This window comes from Plectropomus leopardus, chromosome 6, assembly GCF_008729295.1.
Source record: "Plectropomus leopardus isolate mb chromosome 6, YSFRI_Pleo_2.0, whole genome shotgun sequence".
NCBI lineage: Eukaryota > Metazoa > Chordata > Actinopteri > Perciformes > Serranidae > Plectropomus > Plectropomus leopardus.
Genome location: NC_056468.1, coordinates 21,459,626 through 21,478,206, shown reverse-complemented (window position 1 = coordinate 21,478,206; position 18,581 = coordinate 21,459,626). Strand labels below are relative to the sequence as shown.

The 18,581-nt window shown below is 42.2% G+C and overlaps 1 protein-coding gene across 1 annotated transcript; it reads left to right on the top strand.

Annotated features, from left to right (window-relative positions):
• Positions 1-5,111: 5,111 nt before the first annotated feature.
• On the top strand, positions 5,112-18,532 carry LOC121944139 (transducin-like enhancer protein 1). Its single transcript, XM_042487826.1, has 8 exons — positions 5,112-5,851; positions 6,746-6,846; positions 7,852-7,915; positions 9,621-9,665; positions 15,353-15,415; positions 15,557-15,661; positions 16,085-16,095; positions 18,340-18,532. Exons 1-8 carry the CDS (start codon positions 5,828-5,830, stop codon positions 18,530-18,532), a joined length of 606 nt encoding a protein of 201 aa, XP_042343760.1. The 5' UTR covers positions 5,112-5,827.
• The last annotated feature ends 49 nt before the right edge of the window (positions 18,533-18,581 follow it).

Here is an 18,581-nt window from a genome sequence, read left to right as displayed (position 1 = left end):
GTGTTTTTACGTCGGCCACTATAGTTAAAAGCTCATTTACAACGAGCAATTTCCGAAAGAGTTGGAACCTGAAACAGCTTTATTAAGTGTTTTTACTGGCTAAAATGACAGTCAATTTGTTCTGGAAAGGAGGAGAAATCTGTTGATAATTCAGCTCACGCTAAAAACCTCCTGAACGTCTGGATCAGGCATGCCAGACAGTGACAAGTCAGACAGCGCTGGAGATACACTGATTTGTAACATGAAACTGTTTTTTTCCTGTATTTTTACCGATTTAAATCACCTGGTCCGTTTGTTTTGGAGAGGGGGCAACCTCTGCAGATAATTCGGCTCCTGGTAAAACCCTCCTGAACCACTCAAAGAGTCCTAAGAGAAGTAGTTTCAGCTGGTTGCAATCTCCAATCCAATCTCACACACTGAATTTTTAAATCTGTAGATGGTCACTTTTATAAAAAAAAATAACTTAATGTCCTATTTAGCACTAATTGAGATGGATAATCTGTGAAAACAATCATATTCCTCTGCCTGCTCTATAGCCAGCTGCAATCATGTCAATCATGGGTCGTGAGCTGTAGTCAAACTGTCAAACTAGGCACTGCTGATCAAATATGAATCAAGATTCTATAATTGCGTTGCTTATTTCTGGCTTCAAATGTTAACATATTTTAGTGAACTGTTTAGCTGTAAAATGAGAAAGTTGGTCCTTTCGGTGGGCAGTGCTTTGTACTTTATTTAACTGTATCCAACATGGTGGCAAGGTCACAAACTTTCTCATTGTACAGCTAAACAGGACCAGTCCGTTCTCGTTCTGAACGCGCCAAATAGCACCGCTCTGTCAGTGCTACCAGTGTATGAGCGTAACGCCAAAAGCCACCTTCTGCATCCAATCAGAATGCAGCTGGACAGCGTTGAAGGATGGCATCAGGTAATAACACTGCCGGTGACCATGTATTATAAAGAGTGAGTGCACTTTTGGGGCAGTTGTATGGGAAGGTGGATGGGTCCCACAAACAACTGACTTTCATGCGGGTGTCCGGAGTTCGCTTCCCGTCAGGATATGCCTGTGTGGGTTTTTATTTTTTCTAAACTTTACCATGTGCCTCTTTTGCCTAATCCCAACCAGCGTGACAGTCCACACTGGTTGGGATTAGGCTGCTTCATCCCACCATGTGCATTTGTTGACATCACGGTAACAGCATCCTGAATCGTAAACAGCTGAGGCAGAAGGGCACCTATGACGTCATAAGTAGACACAGATGGTCTCTACAAGAGCGGCACCATGTGACCAGTTGGGATGAGAACATGCTGACAGTACACTAAATTATGTTTCTGAAAACATTTTTGGCGTATAACAGGCAATGCAATAACCGAATACTGATTCATATTTGATCGGTGCTGCTTAGTTTGAAAGTTTTACCACAGTTCCCGAGCAGTGATAGACAATATTGACAGCTGCATTAGAGACTCATCAGCTCTGATTGGGTGTTTTCTGTGTGCTGTGGTTGATTCTAGCAAATGCCTGTAGAAGCAGTAGGAAGAACGGGAGGAACAAGACTTCTATTAGAATAAAGAGACACTCTCAGGAAATATGACACAGAGTTTGTTTTTTTTTATAAAAGTTACCAACTGTGGCTTTCAAAATATTAACAAATCATTGAAAAAGGTGACAGGAAACCTTGATCTTTTTGTTTGCTCTAGTTTCAATAAAATTTCACTCTTTTATTTACATATCTTGCTTTTCTGAGTGGGTGTGAATTATTTTTGAGTGATGTGTCCACAGCTACCTCACTGCACCTTGATGCTACAGACTGCTGTGTGCTGATATGGTATCAGACCTTTGTTTTGAAAGGAAGTATTGAGGTGAGTTGAGGACTGATGGTGACGAACAGATGTGTCAGGTGGATGAGGAGGATGTATAGACTAAATGAACAACTAATACCCAGATGTGATGCTGTCTAGCAGATGCTCCTTTATATGGATGAGGAGGAGATGGTCTTTTTTTTGTTTGCTGTGCCAAAGCATTGTTTAGGGAACTGAGGAGCATTGAACCAAAATAGTTAATGATTACCTCTTCTGAATAAGAGTGAAACCATTGTTTTGGGTTCTGCTTTTATTTCCGTTTCCACACTCTTAAGAAGAAGTTGTTTGATTAAATTTTGCCCAAGCTTGATTTAAGTTTCAGGTACTGTCAGGCAGTGCACTGGATCCTGAGTAATATTTTAAAACAACAATATACGATTGCATCTTTACTGACTGTTACTGACAAGGGCAGAGTAGTGCCAACGGTATGGGACACAATGCCCAAGCTAGGGTGACAGATGCTCACCGAAGGACCAACACTGACCGACAGCCCACTGTCACCTTGGTGTGTCAGGGCCCTTATATCACAACACAATCTGATTGGTCCAGATTAGGGAGGAGGGGTGACAGAGGAGGAAGGTCAACGAGTGTTAACAAACATAGAAAAAGACAAAATGGGATCAAACACATGCACACACGTCTGTATGTGCACGGCACTGTGATTAACAGTACCACCCACTGAATAGCACCTGTGTGTGTGTGTCTGTGGTGAGAGCTGGAAAAAAGGTCACGTCTGGTCATAGTCAGGAGTCTCTCATATGGATTGGATCAGCCGCTGCAGGGGTCAGAGGTCATGGGGTCAGGGGTTGAGCTCTCTAAGCCAATCACAGGTCAGCATGGGCAGCTGAGGGGCTTTCCATGTGAAGTGAGCGGTGCTTAAGAGGAGCACAAGGGACCCTGAGCCTGCTTTACGACCCAGTTTCAGCCACCTCAGCAATCATGACATGGTCACTTTATCACATCTGTTGTTTGTCAATCACTCAGTATTTCATGGGTTAATTAGCTGCTCAGGTTTGTCAGATCTTAATGCTGCTGGTTACACAAAAATCATGACTATAACTCCAAGAATGATGGGGCAAGTCTCTCTTCTGTCATTCTGTTGCTGTAGCTGTGACTCACACATGCTTGCTTAAGTTGTGGTGAGTATTACAGCTGTAAGTAAAACAATTAATAATCAGCACATCTTTTTTGTTATTCCAAAAAACACTATTCATAATTATTTTGTGCAAAGAATTTGGTCTTGATTTTAAAGGAAGTTTGGGCTTCCCCTGACCTATAACATGAAACCAGTGACACACAGTTACTCACTGTTTTAATTGTTTTTAGTGAAATATGAAAGTTAAAAGAGTCTAAATATTCCCATCAGTAATGGAACCAGTAAATTCACAGGGCAACAGAGAATATATAAAAACCACAGTGCAAAATGGCAAAGATACTACTTATAGCAGAGGTTTTGTGGGTTCCACAAATAGATATCATTTTATTGTAATTTCTACAATAAAACATACTTCAATAAACACTTTTCTTGTGAAGGTAGTGTCTTTAACCCTTTAAACATGAGCAAATGGGTTTGATTTCCTTGAAAAAATATGGGAGGAAGGCAATAAACAACTTTACAAAGAAATTACCTGAAAAATTTGCAACAAATTAGTAAATTTGCAAGAAAATTACCTGAAAAGTATCACAAAAAAGAAAGTTAAAAACAAACAAATAGGGAAATGACTTGAAAAAAAGTTGTAAAAATGTAAACATAATTTATATTCTGTAACCGATTTTAAATTTATATTTATAATACTCACAAATTTATTTCCTGGATATTTTCCCCTTTTTTTCTCTCTCTCCTTTTTTATATTTATTTTCTGTTTAGTTTCTTGTCACATTTTACCAATTTTTAAATTTGGTCATTGCCTTTTCTCATGTTTTTGAACAGGATTAAACAAAGGTTTCGAAAGTTTAAATACTTGTGAAATGTGTGTAAATGAAGCACAAGAAAACTGACATCCATCCAGGTTTCAAAGGTTAAATATTGTATACAGACTATTTTTTATCAACTTATTTGATTTCACCAACCAGAGTACATTTGTAGGCTACTGTATCAGAGGTGGGGGACTCAAGTCACATGACAGGACAAGAGTCAGTGTTAAAGTTGCAAATTTAAGGACTTGAGACCTGCTTGACTAACACTGAAAAAAGACTAGACTTGGCATTCATGACTTAAGAGTTGACTTAAGAACAATTACTTGCAGGAAATTAAGCGTCAGACACACTGTGTCAGACACTTTATTTTATTATTAGGAGGACACCATCAATTTCATAAATGTCACCCTAAATGCTGAAACAAAACCAATTTGCTTGCGTTTTTCCTATGTTTCCACCTGGATTTATGTGCTTGGATGGTAACATACCATTCTGTGAACTTTATTACTCACAAACAGGATTTCCGCTGGCAAGTTTCCTTTCTTTGCGCTGTATTCACACTCAGACAAATACAGTTTTTATGTGGCATAACAAGGACCTAACAATACTCGATTATAGACATGGGGTTTGGGGTTTACCCCTGGACTCCTGTCTATGTGAGTTATCACCCTATGTGCTGCATGTAGATGAAAATAGCAATTATCTGCTTGAACATATAGCCAGCAACAGATGAGCATAATTAGATTTGTCTTCTTTTAAAAGAAGTGGAGTACAAAATGTTAAATTAATTTGCACACTGTATATTATTACACAGACAGAGGGAAGAGGAAGAGAAATAGCTTGGGTTGATTTGCCATGACACTTGTTAGGAAGGTTCACAGCAGCTACTATGAAAGAAAGTGTTTGTGTTTCTGTGTGAGGGCTGATTCGTTCGTGTATGAGAGTGCATGTGCGTGTCCAAGTGTGTGTGTGTGTGTGTGTGTGTGTGTGTGTGTGTGTGTGTGTGTGTGTGCACGCGCACATTTTCAACCTCGCGCCTGCTGAGCCCACGTTACTTTGATTGACAGGTGCGACTTGCCTTCACACACCGCGCTGCCCGCCCCGCGCGCCTCCGGAGTGGCAGCTCCTTTCTGATCCCTGATTGCCCAGAATCCGTGTAGCTCAACCAGGTCAACAGTCTCGGGGCAGTTTAGAGAGCGGCTATTGGTCAGCTGTAACTATCCCCACGTGGAGCGGCGGCTCTGATTGGTCCGCGGCCGCTTTGTGGGCGGGCTTACCGTTTCGGTTAGCTTGGGAGCGTGAAACCGCGTGAGAAAGTTGCCATTGAGGTAAAGCAGAGCTAGACGGTGGAGTGCTGCTGCCGCTGTGGGAATTGATGTTATTAAAACTAACAACATCTCTCCGTTTTTTATTCAAAATCTATTTTGGACGCCTTCAAACTCAGCGTGGAAGTAAATATTTCTGTTTTTGTTGACTGTTCAACCGTCAACGGTCGACCGCGGCGAGTCAAGTGGGAACTCTTCACTGCAATTAACTTGTGTGGATTTGTTTCTGATGCTGTGACTGAGAGAGAGACGACAGTTTGCGGCTGTCTGTTGAGGGTCTGCCGGCTTGACTTTTTCCCTTGTTTGTTTGTCTTTCGGTACTCGGAATACCTCGGATCTTACACCAAAACTGGAGTGATTGAGGTGGCTCCTGCCTTTTCATTTCTCACCTGGTTCTCCTCCCCCTCCCTTTAGCTCCGGCTAATGAGCCGTTTCCCGTGTTTTTCCGGTTGATTTACGGCCGCGCTGCCGGTGGAGCGGGGGAGAGACAACGACCGAAACACAGCGAAGAGACAGCGAGGATTCTCGGTAAACGGTCCGTGAAGTCGGACGGAGCGGCGGGGCGGTCGGTTTTGTTTGAAATTAACGACAGTTGGTCCTGATACTAACGGCAGATGGATTTGTCTCCGTGATCCGGAGCGCCTCACATCCTCGCTGTGCCCGAATTTGATCCCTCTGAGTGGGGTTTTCAAGAAGGAAACGGTCGCATCCTCCCGGAGATAACAATGTTTCCCCAGGGGCGACACCCGGTAAGACTCTTCCTGCTTTAACAGTGGTTTACCTGGCTGTACCCGGGTGCCCACAGCCCGGGAGATAGCATTACCTCTTTGTTTGACCCGCGCCTCTTGTTGTCTTACTTTACAGTCTCCTAAGCAAAGGATACTCAACTTGCTTTGCGTTTGAGGTCACTTTTGTATAATGACAGGAGCCCAGGGGCCAGTCACAGCAGCCTCTTACGTGTCTCTAGGATTTTAGGATGTTTCTAGGATTTTAGGACATTTCTGGGGTTTTAGGACTTTTCTAGAACTTTAGGACATTGATGGGTTTGAGGACATTTCTAGGAATGCAGGACATTGGGATTTTAAGACGTTTTGAGGATTTCAGGATGTTTCAAGGATTTTTTGACTTTTCTAGGATTCCAGGTCCTTTCTATGATATTAGGACATTTCCAGGGTTTTAAGACGTTTCAAGGGTTTTAGGACGTTTTGAGAATTGTAGGACACTAGGAGCTTAGCTAGGACCACTGTCGGGAGGTAAGGGGGTCCTCTACTGGCACTGCTTTTGATAAACAAGCTCTATTATGCTGTTGTTTTATGTATACTTAAAGTATAAAAACAATTCCCAATGAGAATAATTTTTTTTGTAAATTAGAAAATGGTAGGGGGGCACCTGGCATCAGGGGCCAGATTCTGCCCACAACCACGAGTTGAGTATCACTGGCCTAAGCACATGCTCGAATCTCTCCTCTTGTCAATTTGGCTACCCTGAGAGGCAACACTGATATTATTGTCTGTTTAATAGCTGCTAATAAATAGAAATTGCTGACTTTACATGTGAGCAGGAGAGGATCAGACGGATATTCTAGGCTACATAATGAGCCACTATGATGTTAATAATCCTCTGTCTGTGTGTTTGTGTGTCAGACGCCTCACCAGGCTCCAGGCCAGCCCTTCAAGTTCACCATCCCGGAGTCACTGGACCGCATCAAGGAGGAGTTCCAGTTTCTCCAGGCACAGTACCACAGGTGGCTAATGCAAACATTCACATGGAAGGCTCCTCTGTCTTCATGGGCGTGCAGGATGGCCAATTTTTTCATTGTCATCTCCCCTTGAGCACTAAACCTCACCCTAACCACAGTCATCCCCCTTACCATAATGAACAAAACCCCAGCTCTGGCCTCATACTAACCCATAAACCTGGATTACACACACATGCATACAAAAGCGCACACATATGCAGCAGGCATCAGTGTTAGCACTTACACTGCGGTAGGTCTAAGTCTTGGTGATGGGTGAGAGCCAGAGGGTGGCGTGTGGGCTCAGGGTTTCATAAATCACTCCTTATTTTCCCTAGTGTGCGTGTGTGTGTGTGTGTTAGGAAGACTGCCTGAGTATGTGTGTAGGTTTTGCTTTTCTGTGTGTGTACATCTACTTATTTGTGTTGTCGGGGAGGGTTGTCTGCAACAGGTGAATGCTCATGAACTACAAAAGGGCTGTTTTGTTTTTTCACATCCTGATTCACACATACAAAGGGCTGGGTTTAACCAAACATCCTAAAGCCAACTGACACAGGTTATCGTAACTCACCAGGAAGAACCATCTTCTCCATTTCTCTTCATGCTCTGTGCCCTGCAGAGTTTAGCTTTGTTATTGAATTACTCAGAGAGCAAAGAAAGAGGGATCAGAGGAGACTATAACCTCTCTACAAAATTGTATGCTTTACCATTGTTAATCTATTGTAGGAAAACAGCTGGAAGTTCAGCATCCACACTGTTTATTCTTAGTTTGAGTAGATGTTTTAAATGGGAGAGAGACACATCTAGAACTTGTTTGTACTGTGAAATCAAGGACAAAACAACTAAGTAACCACCCACAAGGGCTGACAAATGTACAAATTCTCTATCTGTGGGAATCTGAAGTGCTGGTTTCCACTGACGGGCTTGGGTTGAATAAGGTCAACTTTGCTTAACTTGAGGTGTTTTTCAGTTTCTCTTGAAGTAAATAGTGTATTGTTGTTTTTTTACCTCCAGTCTCAAGATGGAGTGTGAGAAGCTGGCCAGTGAAAAGACGGAGATGCAGAGACACTATGTCATGGTGAGATCCATGTGACACTCAATTCATTTGCCCCACAGCATCACACATGACACAGTGAGGCTTTTGCCCTTTAGGAGGATACTGTGTCCCTATCAGCTCCATGTGTTCTGAGGCTGAACTTTCATCTTCCCAATGACTGTTAAGTGAAATATCTTGAGGAAATATTGTTTAATTACCTTAGGCACAAGGGAGAGGCATAGTAATGATTTAAAAAAAACAACATGAATGTTGCTCCAGACAGACTTTCCTTACTCAGACACGCTAATGAAGGCGATCAGAGTGTCAGATTAGACTGTGTTATGATTTGGTAGGCAGATTATTTTAATTTTAATTAAACTGAATTCCAGTATTTCTGCAAATTCAACATTTCACTAGTTTGAATGGATACGATTCTAAATTTATCTCCTCTTTCTAAGGTAAAATGCCATTGATAGCCTTCTAACCTGAAACAAAGTGAGCTCAGAGGAGGCTTAGGTTACATCCACGACTATTACTACGTTTACGTGCCCAGCATCAGCACTACTTTGAAACCCCTAAAACTGAGATCTTTGAATCTGCCGCTGACCCTGTTTAAGTTTGAAAACTCTGGGGCTTATGTTTTAGCGTGGATAGGCAGAAACAAAGACTTTTGGAAATGATGGCGCAGATGCCGATGTTTGCTTCCAGATTATGCTTTATCAGGCGCAGTAAGTCAAGTCAAAACATTATAGCTAGGTCTACATAACTTTTATGATTCTGTCCTTGTGCGTAGTCATTTTTCCCTTGCCATGGCTTCCATCAGCGATGGATAATGGTACCAGTCGGTATTGCTCTAATATATTGCTGTATATGCTTTGTACAACTCCCAATCTGTTTTCACCACCTTGACTGCTTTATTGCTTTCAGTTACAGTTCAAACTCATTGTCATTTCAAATAAAGAAATGTCTTGTCGTATTTTTCGGCATCTCCGTAGTATGCTCTGTAATTATGCAACGACTGATACAATCTGCTTCCTTTTCACAATGGTACGTGCATGCCCCTTGTACGTTATGTGACTCCCACAGTCATGGAAAATCTGTAAAAGTCATATAATTTCCCCAATCTTATTTTCCATGCCTGGAAAAGGAATGGAATTAGTAAAAATCATTGAACGTTTTGGAAAAATCATGGAATTTTGTTGTGTGTGGTAAAATTGTTACCATACTCTTTTGTGAATAACTCATTACGCATTTTAACCTAGTGGCAAAGTTATTTTCTGTAGCTGTCGATGTGACGTAGCTCTCATATGTGTTGATGTGGGATAGTTTAACGTTGCATACTTTATTCATTTGTCCATATTTACCATCCCTTCATGTATGCCAGCTAGCGGAAATCATATGTGAATACAGTTTCAATCTGATATGTTTGAAAAACTCCAGGCAAGTGTGGCAAGATTTTATTTTTGTTTGTATGGACAGATTATTTCTAAAACACTGCTTAAAGGTGTGTGTGTATGGAGATTGTATTCAGTTTAAAATGCTGTTTTAAAACAAAAATGTATTTGCGTAGATTTGTTCTTAGTGTGTTTTTTTAAAGCCTTTATTCTGACACATCAACAACAGATCTACATGCTTGATTGTTCCGATAAAACACCTGGAAGGTCATGCATATTCTCTAGATGCTTAATCTTTTAATTTCAAAAGTTCTCAGAATTCCTTCGCTAATTTGACTCTCTGTCCTCCTCAGTACTACGAGATGTCTTACGGCCTCAACATTGAAATGCACAAACAGGTATGGATGCTTATGTCTGCCTCTTGTCCCGTCTGCGTCTTCTGTTTGTCTCTCTTCCACTCTTTCCCTCTCTCCCTCCTTCTCATGGCAGGGTTTTGATGTATTTGGTGTGTGTGCCTGTTGACATGTCCTTGTGTGTGCACAAATGCATTTGTGTGTTCATTCATTTGTGTGTGTGTGTATTACTGTATGCCTGTGTGTGTGGATGTGTGTTTATTCGTGATCGATGGGGCTCTGTCTCCATTTCCCCAGTTAGGGCCGGCCGGCTGAGCCCAGAGGCAGGATGAATGGCTCTGTAGATTGATTGGTGCTGTCTAGGGGAGCGGCCTGCTTTATTACATTAGAGGGGCAGGGCTGGGGAGGGCAGAGGAATCGATCAAGGGGAGGCCAGCAGAGGAAAGACAGTGGAGCTCCCCCTTTTAGAAGCAGGGAGGCAAAAATACACCAGCACACGCTTTAGTAGGGCAGACGCACAAGTGTCCAAACATGAAATACAGAAAGGACATATACCTGTTGTTGTAATGTAAGGCAAGGACATTTATGCACAGCTATAATCAATTTATGCAAACACACAAGGACAGGGGCAGTTGAACACATTCACAGTAATGTAAACACAAACAAAGAAAGCAAACATGTTTATGCATGAGTGTACATACACATTGAAAGGCAAACATCTCTCATGGTTAAGTATGTAGACACGAGGAGAGAAAACTCTTTTTCTCATGCACACAAACACATGTTTCCCCACAGGAGTGGTGCAGGGCTCAGAGCGTTTACCAGTAATTACCCCAGCTATCGACCAGTCAGACCAGAGGAAATTGGAGGTGGATTGGCCTGGGTGCTTCACAGAGGAGTGGGGATGCTTCTCTGACTTTCTCACACTCCCTCCCATTAGTTTTTTTCTCCTTTCTCCTTTTGTGTTATTCTCCCATTTTATAACCCGAGTCCTCTCCCTTTCTTTCTGCCGTCCTCACTCTCCTTTTACAATTATGGGATCTCTTCTTCCTTATGCACCCCCCACCCTCGTTTCTTTTTTCTTGGCTCCCCTTTCGTTTTATGTCCATGTGAAGCTACTGTTCTTTCATTGTGAGGGAGATGCATCTCTTCCTATTGTCTGCACACACACACACACACACACACACACACACACACACACACACTAAAGCTCCAGGGGAGGTCATTAGCTTGGGGCTGCAGTTGTCAGAGCAACAAGCTTCTGTGGGCGGGGGGTACGGGGGATACAGAACAACCCACCTCCTGCTGAGGAGGTATGGATGTGTGTGTGTTTGTAGTGTGGCAGTAATGCTCCAATTATATGTGTAATGGAAAGCCTGTTTTCTGTTAGCACATTGTGTGTGTACACTCGCATCCTCTCTGTATCCTCAACTTTTGTTTACCCACTCTCAATTATATGAATATCATAGTGTGGATGGTGAACCATAGCCATTCTCCAGTGTTGTGTTTCAGGAACTGACATGAAAAATGTTTTAAATGTTAGGACACATGAACTGCAAGTATTTATTACCTTTATTTTTTTTCCTCCAAATGTTCTTGAGTCACATTTGTAATGATGCCTCTCTAAGGGATTTTAGCTTTGGGTATATGTGGCCTCATTTGTTTGATCCTTGTTAGTTTTGTCAGTAAGCTTAGTTAGATTAGCTGAGCTGACCTGGTAGTAGTTGGTCAGACTATTCTCAGACGACCTAATCAGCAAGCCATTATACAAGGCTAATTATAGGCTTACAACTCTGGATTCTGAGAATGGACATCCAGGTATAGTCTGCCTGAAATAGCTTTTCAGTTAGAGCTTTCTAGGCATGGAAAAAGTCGGACATTATGAGATTGAGTTACAGTGTACGGAAGTCTGCAACTCATGAGCTGGCCAGGGCTGCAAGTATGTTAAGGTCCTTCATTCTGATTTACTCTAGATATGCTGTAGTAACAGGCACATCAGGTGCACAGACAGCACTAAGATTTACACTAAGGCAATGGCCAAGCAAAACAGCTAAATGCAAAGGTCAGACTAATCAACTGTTTTTCACATTTAGAGCCAAATTTTACCTGGTATTAACATTTTGGGTGAATGAAACATAAGAGAACTCAGCTAAATAAAAGTGTATATGACCATTGAGACACATTTTGATCTAATCACTTGTAGGAGTGATCTGACAGTATAAATAATTTATTTGATATGATATACATGATCTAATTGTGATGATAATAAAATATTTAGCCAGTGCTTCCACATTTGTGTCTAAACAGAGAGGAAGGAGACAAGCAGACACACAAAGACAAACAGGCACACAGCCAGAGACACATAAGCAAGCAGGGACAGAGAGACAGGGACAGAGCCCTCTGTATGATTAGAAGGGAACAGAGAAGGAGAATTTCTGCCGACTCGCCAGGCGAATGCTGACGGGCTGCTGGGCAACAATAAACATATCAGGGCACTTCTACGTCCAGGGTGAACCCTGCCTAACGCTCCATAACTTGCCTATTTAGAGACGGGTTGGACAAGGTATTATGTCATGTATTATGCTGACAGTGAAATCTCCAGCTAAACTGACACAACCGCTAACATGACTGTGTGGACATAATATCTGTGCGTGAGGTGTCCTTCTAGCATAAGGGATGTAGGTAGTAACGAAATCTGAACTCAAGGGGTTCATGGAGACGCATTATGGACACAGCTGTGAATTCGGATGTGTTTCGGCTGCCCGCCGAAACGCATGCCAATACCAGGTGTAAACTGTCTCACATCTTGTTGTGTGGCTCGATATTGAAATGTATCTCTCTATAATGAGCACTGTAAAACAGGTGTAATATTGTGAAAAATGGCTCTCTACATCGTGCAGATCGTAAAGCCCCCAATGTACCAAGCCTGTAAAAGAGCACATCAAGCTTTAAAATGATCAAATCTTCATTAGACACATTGTTTTCAAGTCTTGTAAACTCACACATGCAGTTATGAATAAAAAACAGAAGAACAAGAACTCTGAAGGCTTATAACTCTTTTGATTCCATATTCTCTTTGATTCTGGATGAAGAGTCAATTATTTACAGTTCATAGTGTTCACAGAGTATAGCATATTTACTTAACTCTTTGTTTTATCGTAACTCTCTTTTACTAGCGTATTTACTTAACCAATTAATTTACGTTCTTCAGGGTGTCAATTGTAATTGCTTTTTTTTAGTTCTCTTATACTCAGGTTTACCAGTGGTCCTCAAAATCCTAGAGAGTCTGTGCCACGAAAGCAGTCCGCGAAATCTGAGGAAACTGCTTGAATATATATATATATATATATATATATATATATATATATATATATAAATATATATATATATATATAGTGCATGAATAGAAATTGAGGTTCTTTTGATATTGCCTTCATCGCTGTATTTTTACACTTGAGAAGTGTTCACACATGCAAGCCTTTCCCTATTTTTAATTGTTGTCTGTGAGCTTGTGTTAGTCTGCTACTTCTCATTACAAAAACTCTGTGTTTAACAGTAATTAACCTTGATCTGTGTCTCAAACTATGCTTGAGAGAACTGGGCCTTCAAAGTCCTTGAAAGATCCTTGAATATGATGTTTAAGAAGGTGTGGGAACCCTGCAGATTGTAGGTAAAGCAGGTACTTGTTTAGACTCATTCTGAATAGGCCAGCACTTTATTTAGCTCATCCAAGTACATAATTGGCTGAACTGTGGCGAGGTCAGTTGTTTGGCAGGCTGATAGGTGTGTATGTGTGTGTGTGTGAGAGAGAGAGAGAGTGAGACAGAGAGGTCCATTGAGAGCATGTATGCTACAGCTAAAGAGGACGTCCCCACAATATCTTGACAATCATTGGATTGATTACTATAAAATTGTGGGACATTCATGTCCCCCTCAAGATGAATTATAATAACTTTGACTGTGATTTTTCACTTAGCATCATCATTGGGTTAATATTTTAATTTGTCCATTACATGGGATCACATATCAGCCACTTCCCCAGAAATATAACTATGCATCTGCATCAACAAAGGATACTGAAAGACAGCAGCCACCCCAGCCACAGTCTGTTCACCCTGCTGCCATCTGGAAAAAAATCCAGAAGTATCCGCTGCTGAACAACCAGACTACAGAGCAGCTTCTTTCCCCAGGCTGTGAGACTCCTCAACTCCTCCTTCGACAGCAAAAAAAAATATAGCACTGTAGCAGGATTTAGAATCAACTTTAATTTAATTTCTTCATAAACCACGTTTAAGAAAAATGACAATAAATCCACCTTGTACCTTGTAATTTGTCTGCTAGGTAGCATTGCATTTCCTCCTACGCTTTTATGACTGTGCCTTTTTCTCTGTGAAGATGGACTAAAATGAGGAGAGGTTAACTTAGAAAGTCTGTAAATCTGTACATTTGTATGACAACTCCAACATGATCCGCTCAGTTTCAGTCACCATTGTTTGAAGTGCGTGAAGAAAATCATTAGTGGCACAAAACCTCACGCAGACACCATGGCACAAGCATACATTCTCACAACGACATAGGTCACTTGCATAGGCTACGGCGTATGTAGGCTCTATATTCAACTAAAAATCAGTTTTGATGCCTGTTGACCTGTAGGAATTGCAGGAAGGAAAGGAAATTGACATATCAGTAAAAACTTGAAAGCTGAGGCTGAAAAACTGAAACTGGAGCAGTGTGTGCCTTGAAAGTCAGTTAAAAGGAGGAAGTGCTGTATTTTTTTACTTTAATTACTGTTAAAAGGGAAGCATGCCATAGTAACATGTTATTTCTACACCAGGTGAAGTAATTGTTGGGTCAGTTAAACCCCCATCGGTGGTTGCTTTATGCTGTGAGATACCAGATGTCATTTTAACTTGATGAATGTCTTCACTGAGTTTTGAAAAGTTTCCATAAGCCCAAGTATCTTTTGCTTTCAGTTTGTAATAATGAAAATCATCTCTTTTCCCGTCTTTTCACGTAATACATAGCCCTTTGAAGCTTTCACATCCAGCGTGTGCATCTATTTATGTGAGATGTGTGTGTCCGATGAGCCATTACTGCGTTTCATGGCTCCTCCAATTCCCTCTTTGCCCTGGCCTCTTTCGTATCAATTTGATTGGATGATATGTAATATGAGTCCGCTTATCTGATTTGATGCCACCGTGGGGGTATCTGGTTTCAGCCAATTGTTGCCACCTCCGGGGGTTTGGGGGGCAGGCGGATGTGTTGGCATGGATACTGGGGGAGAGCAAATGAAGTTAGTCACTGATGAGATTATGTTGAAGTGCTGATGGGAAGAGGGACCAGAGCACAGAGGATGCAGAGAGAGCAAAAGAAATACAACAGGCAAGAGAGAAACTTGAGCTCACACTGATGATTAGAAAGAAAAATCTCATTGTATTCTGTGTGTGTGTGTGTGTGTGTGTGTGTGTGTGTGTGTGTGTGTGTGTGTGTTAGTGATATTGAAAATGGAGGAAAGTGGATGGGTGCTGTTATAGTATTATAGACTGTTAGGGGTTTCAGTGTGAGTGTGTGTTGTGGAGGCACCAGTCTCCAGTGTGTGCGTGCGTTTGTGTCTGTGTGTGTGCTTGTATTACGTTATTGGTGTTACCGAACAGCTGTCTTTTCTAAATGAATGTAATTATGTTATTAACAATTAAGTCTCTTTCTGTCTCTGTGTGTCTCTTCTTCATCAGACGGAGATTGCCAAGAGACTAAACACCATCTGTGCACAAGTCATTCCCTTTCTCTCACAGGAGGTAAGTATGTGTGACTTTGAGCTACAGACTGTGTTTTTTTTATGCCATGTATACACTGTAGTAGTCTCTGCGAACTTCACTGATAAAAAGCCTTGTAGTCTTGGTCATTAGCATAATTGTGTTTGTCTGTGTGTTTTGCAGCATCAACAGCAGGTGGTTCAAGCTGTAGAGCGAGCCAAACAGGTGACCATGGCCGAGCTAAATGCTGTCATCGGGGTACGTGGACTGCCAGGTCTTCCACCTACAGTGTGTATTTCTTTTACTTTCTCTTTACCTAAATCAACTGTCGCCGCATGTCTGTGTGTACTCTTCTTCCAACTTTTCAAAAATCAAATTCTTTCCAAAAGAAATATTTTATCCATCTGCACTAGGCATGTCGGAGTAACATAAATGTTAGTTGATACTAGTACTAGTGAAATTCCACCATTCTGACATCCAATAATAGACAAAAACAAATCAATAAATCCCATGTCCTTAAACATGTGCTCTGTTATAAAAACATTTAAATTAAATTAGATAAAATTGTCTTATTAATCCACAATGATCCACCTCAGAGGCAACATACAAGTCCCTGTGGGTTCATGAGATTTTGTGGGCGAGGAAACGTTTATTAACATACAAAGCCTGCCGTGTATTAAATATTTATCCTCCATTGTTGTTGTTATTCAGCACTTGTACATGTAAGATGTGTCGTTTGATCTTCACGTCATTGTCCCGCCCCTCCTCCACTGTGGTTGGACAGCTGGTTTAAAAGTGACAGTGATGAGTGCAGCGTTTTACCCAAATCTGAACATTTTTTTATTGTCTGCAACCAAAAAAAAAAAACAAACATGCGGCACTCACTGCAGAATGGTGTGCATAAATATGTGGTGCTACCATTGCAAAATATGCTGGCCTCAGGAAAAAAATGCTTTCCCTTTTGATGAGTTGAGGGAGAACCATTGCTGCAGCCACATTTGTTGTGATCTTTCATACGTTGTTGTTCTTCTGTCCTGGTAGGCATTCTTCTTCTTTCAGCATTTAATGGCAGACTAAAACACTCGTAGGTGTTAATACCGCCCCATTATATCTGCAAAAATTGCAAACCCCTGATACCTACGTTACTGAAGAAAGCCGAATACCATCATGTTTTCAGAATTTCGGCACTGACTGACTGTACACAGTTGTCAGTTCTCTTCACATCGCTGTTCCTCACACATTAAAGGCAGCAAAGGTGTTTTAACTTCAACACCTACACAAATAAGTTTATATTGACTTTACATTGTAAGCACGTGGCTGACTTTTAAACTTAATGCAGTTATATCAGTTCCTCAGTCACTAAACTCATCTCAAGGTCACAAGCTTATATGTAAAGAGATGGTAGAAAAATGTATTAAAAGGGGAAAATATATTAAAGTAAACCCACTGATGCAGATAATTTCTCTTTTTTATGGACTATGGGTCTGGAAATAAAATGTATCAATAGAACCAATCTTTTTCATGGTGAATGAGAAGAGAATAGAGGAGGTGTGATGAGTGATGTTTATTGAAAAGATGTTGTCAGATCATGATGAATGATGGGCCACAACCAGCTATTCAGACTTGAGTTGTAAAGGGATTGGCACGATGAGTGTGGGAGAAGTTACAAAAAACTAATGTTTTGGGCCCACGGTTTTGCTGTGATGTTTAGTTAAAAATGAGACAGAGTGGAGTTGTTGGTGGTGACTGTTTGGATGGGATGGGAGGTGGTTGAGAATACTCTGCTTTATAGGAGCCATAGGGGCTTGAGTAGCGGGAGGTGAGGCCAGAGGGCCGAGTTGAAGGGGAATGTGGTTAAAGAGGAAGGGGGTCGTTCATAGCTTTAGCAAAGAGTGGGCAGTGGGTTTGAGGAGTTAAATGTGAGGTGGGCTTGTTAGTTGGCGTGGACTAATGGGGGTCTGTGTGTGATTGGGGGGAGAGGTGGATTTGGCAGTTGCTGTTTGAGTCTTAATTGCAGGATTTCAGTGTTTGTAAAAGGGGGGGTCACGGCGCTGCCCTTACTCTCCCCACTTCACCCACTCCTCCTGTCTCCCACGCCAGCCTGTCATTCACCCCGTTTGTGAGTTAAATGAGTGTAATGAAGCATGCTGCCCCTACCTCTACACACACAGCACATACACATACATGCACACTCACCAGCTCACACTAACATCCCATGACAAACCGTGCTCCCCTTGCCTCCACCAATACTTCCCCTCCATTTACTCCCATCAGGGGTCCTGTTTGTGTATCCATGTGTGTGTGCTTTTGCATCTGTTTGTGTGTGCGTCTGGGCGTAGCAGAGCGTGCATTTCTGTTATCCCCAGAAAACAACAGGCGGGTAGGATGGTTGAGCGAGGGTGTGTGTGCCTGCCTTGTTTATCTAGACTCTGTGTATGCATGTTAGTGTGATCAAGTGTGACGTGTGGGTGTGTTTATGTTTGATTGTTTGGCAGGCGAGCCAACTCTGGAAATTGAGTGTGTGTGTAGACGCTGGCATGGGGGTTGAGGCTAAAAGACTGTTTCGTTGTTTTCCTTTCATTCATTGGGGCAGGACGCTGAGAGTGAAGGATGGATAGAGAGGAAAAGAGAAGGCGGGGGCTCAGGATAGGGGGAGTGGGTTAGTCAATTAGGTGAGATAAAAGTCGGTTTGACCTTCAGCACTCCTTCCACCCCTGCCGAGTCGCCTCCTGTGCCCCCCCTCCTCCTCCTCTACTCTCCCTCCTTCCTCCTCCCCTCCCCATGGCGAATCAGTGAGCTTGGATTCCCGCGGCTACTGTCTGAGGAGGCAATAATGATGTTTTGGAACACAAAGGCATTTCACGCTCAGACGAGCGCCTGATTTGGTGTGAAAGAGAGAGCAGGGCTGGCAGCCAAACTCTCTCTCCCTCTCTCTGACCCTCTTCTCTCCTCCCCTCTCTCCTCAGCCGCCTCACTCCCTCACAAGACCTGACAGTGCAGGCAGCAGCTGGGTCTCTCGGCTCTCCCCCCTGCCCCTCCACTTCTCCGTCATTCCTCCTTTTCCTCCCTTCCTCCCCCTGCTTCTCCCACCACATCCTCGGGCTCTGGGCTGTGATCCCAGCTGTCAGTATTGTTCAGTGTTTGACCCCAGAGGGATGAGGGTGTGTGTGTGTGTGTGTGTGTGTGTGTGTGTGTGTGTGTGTGTGTG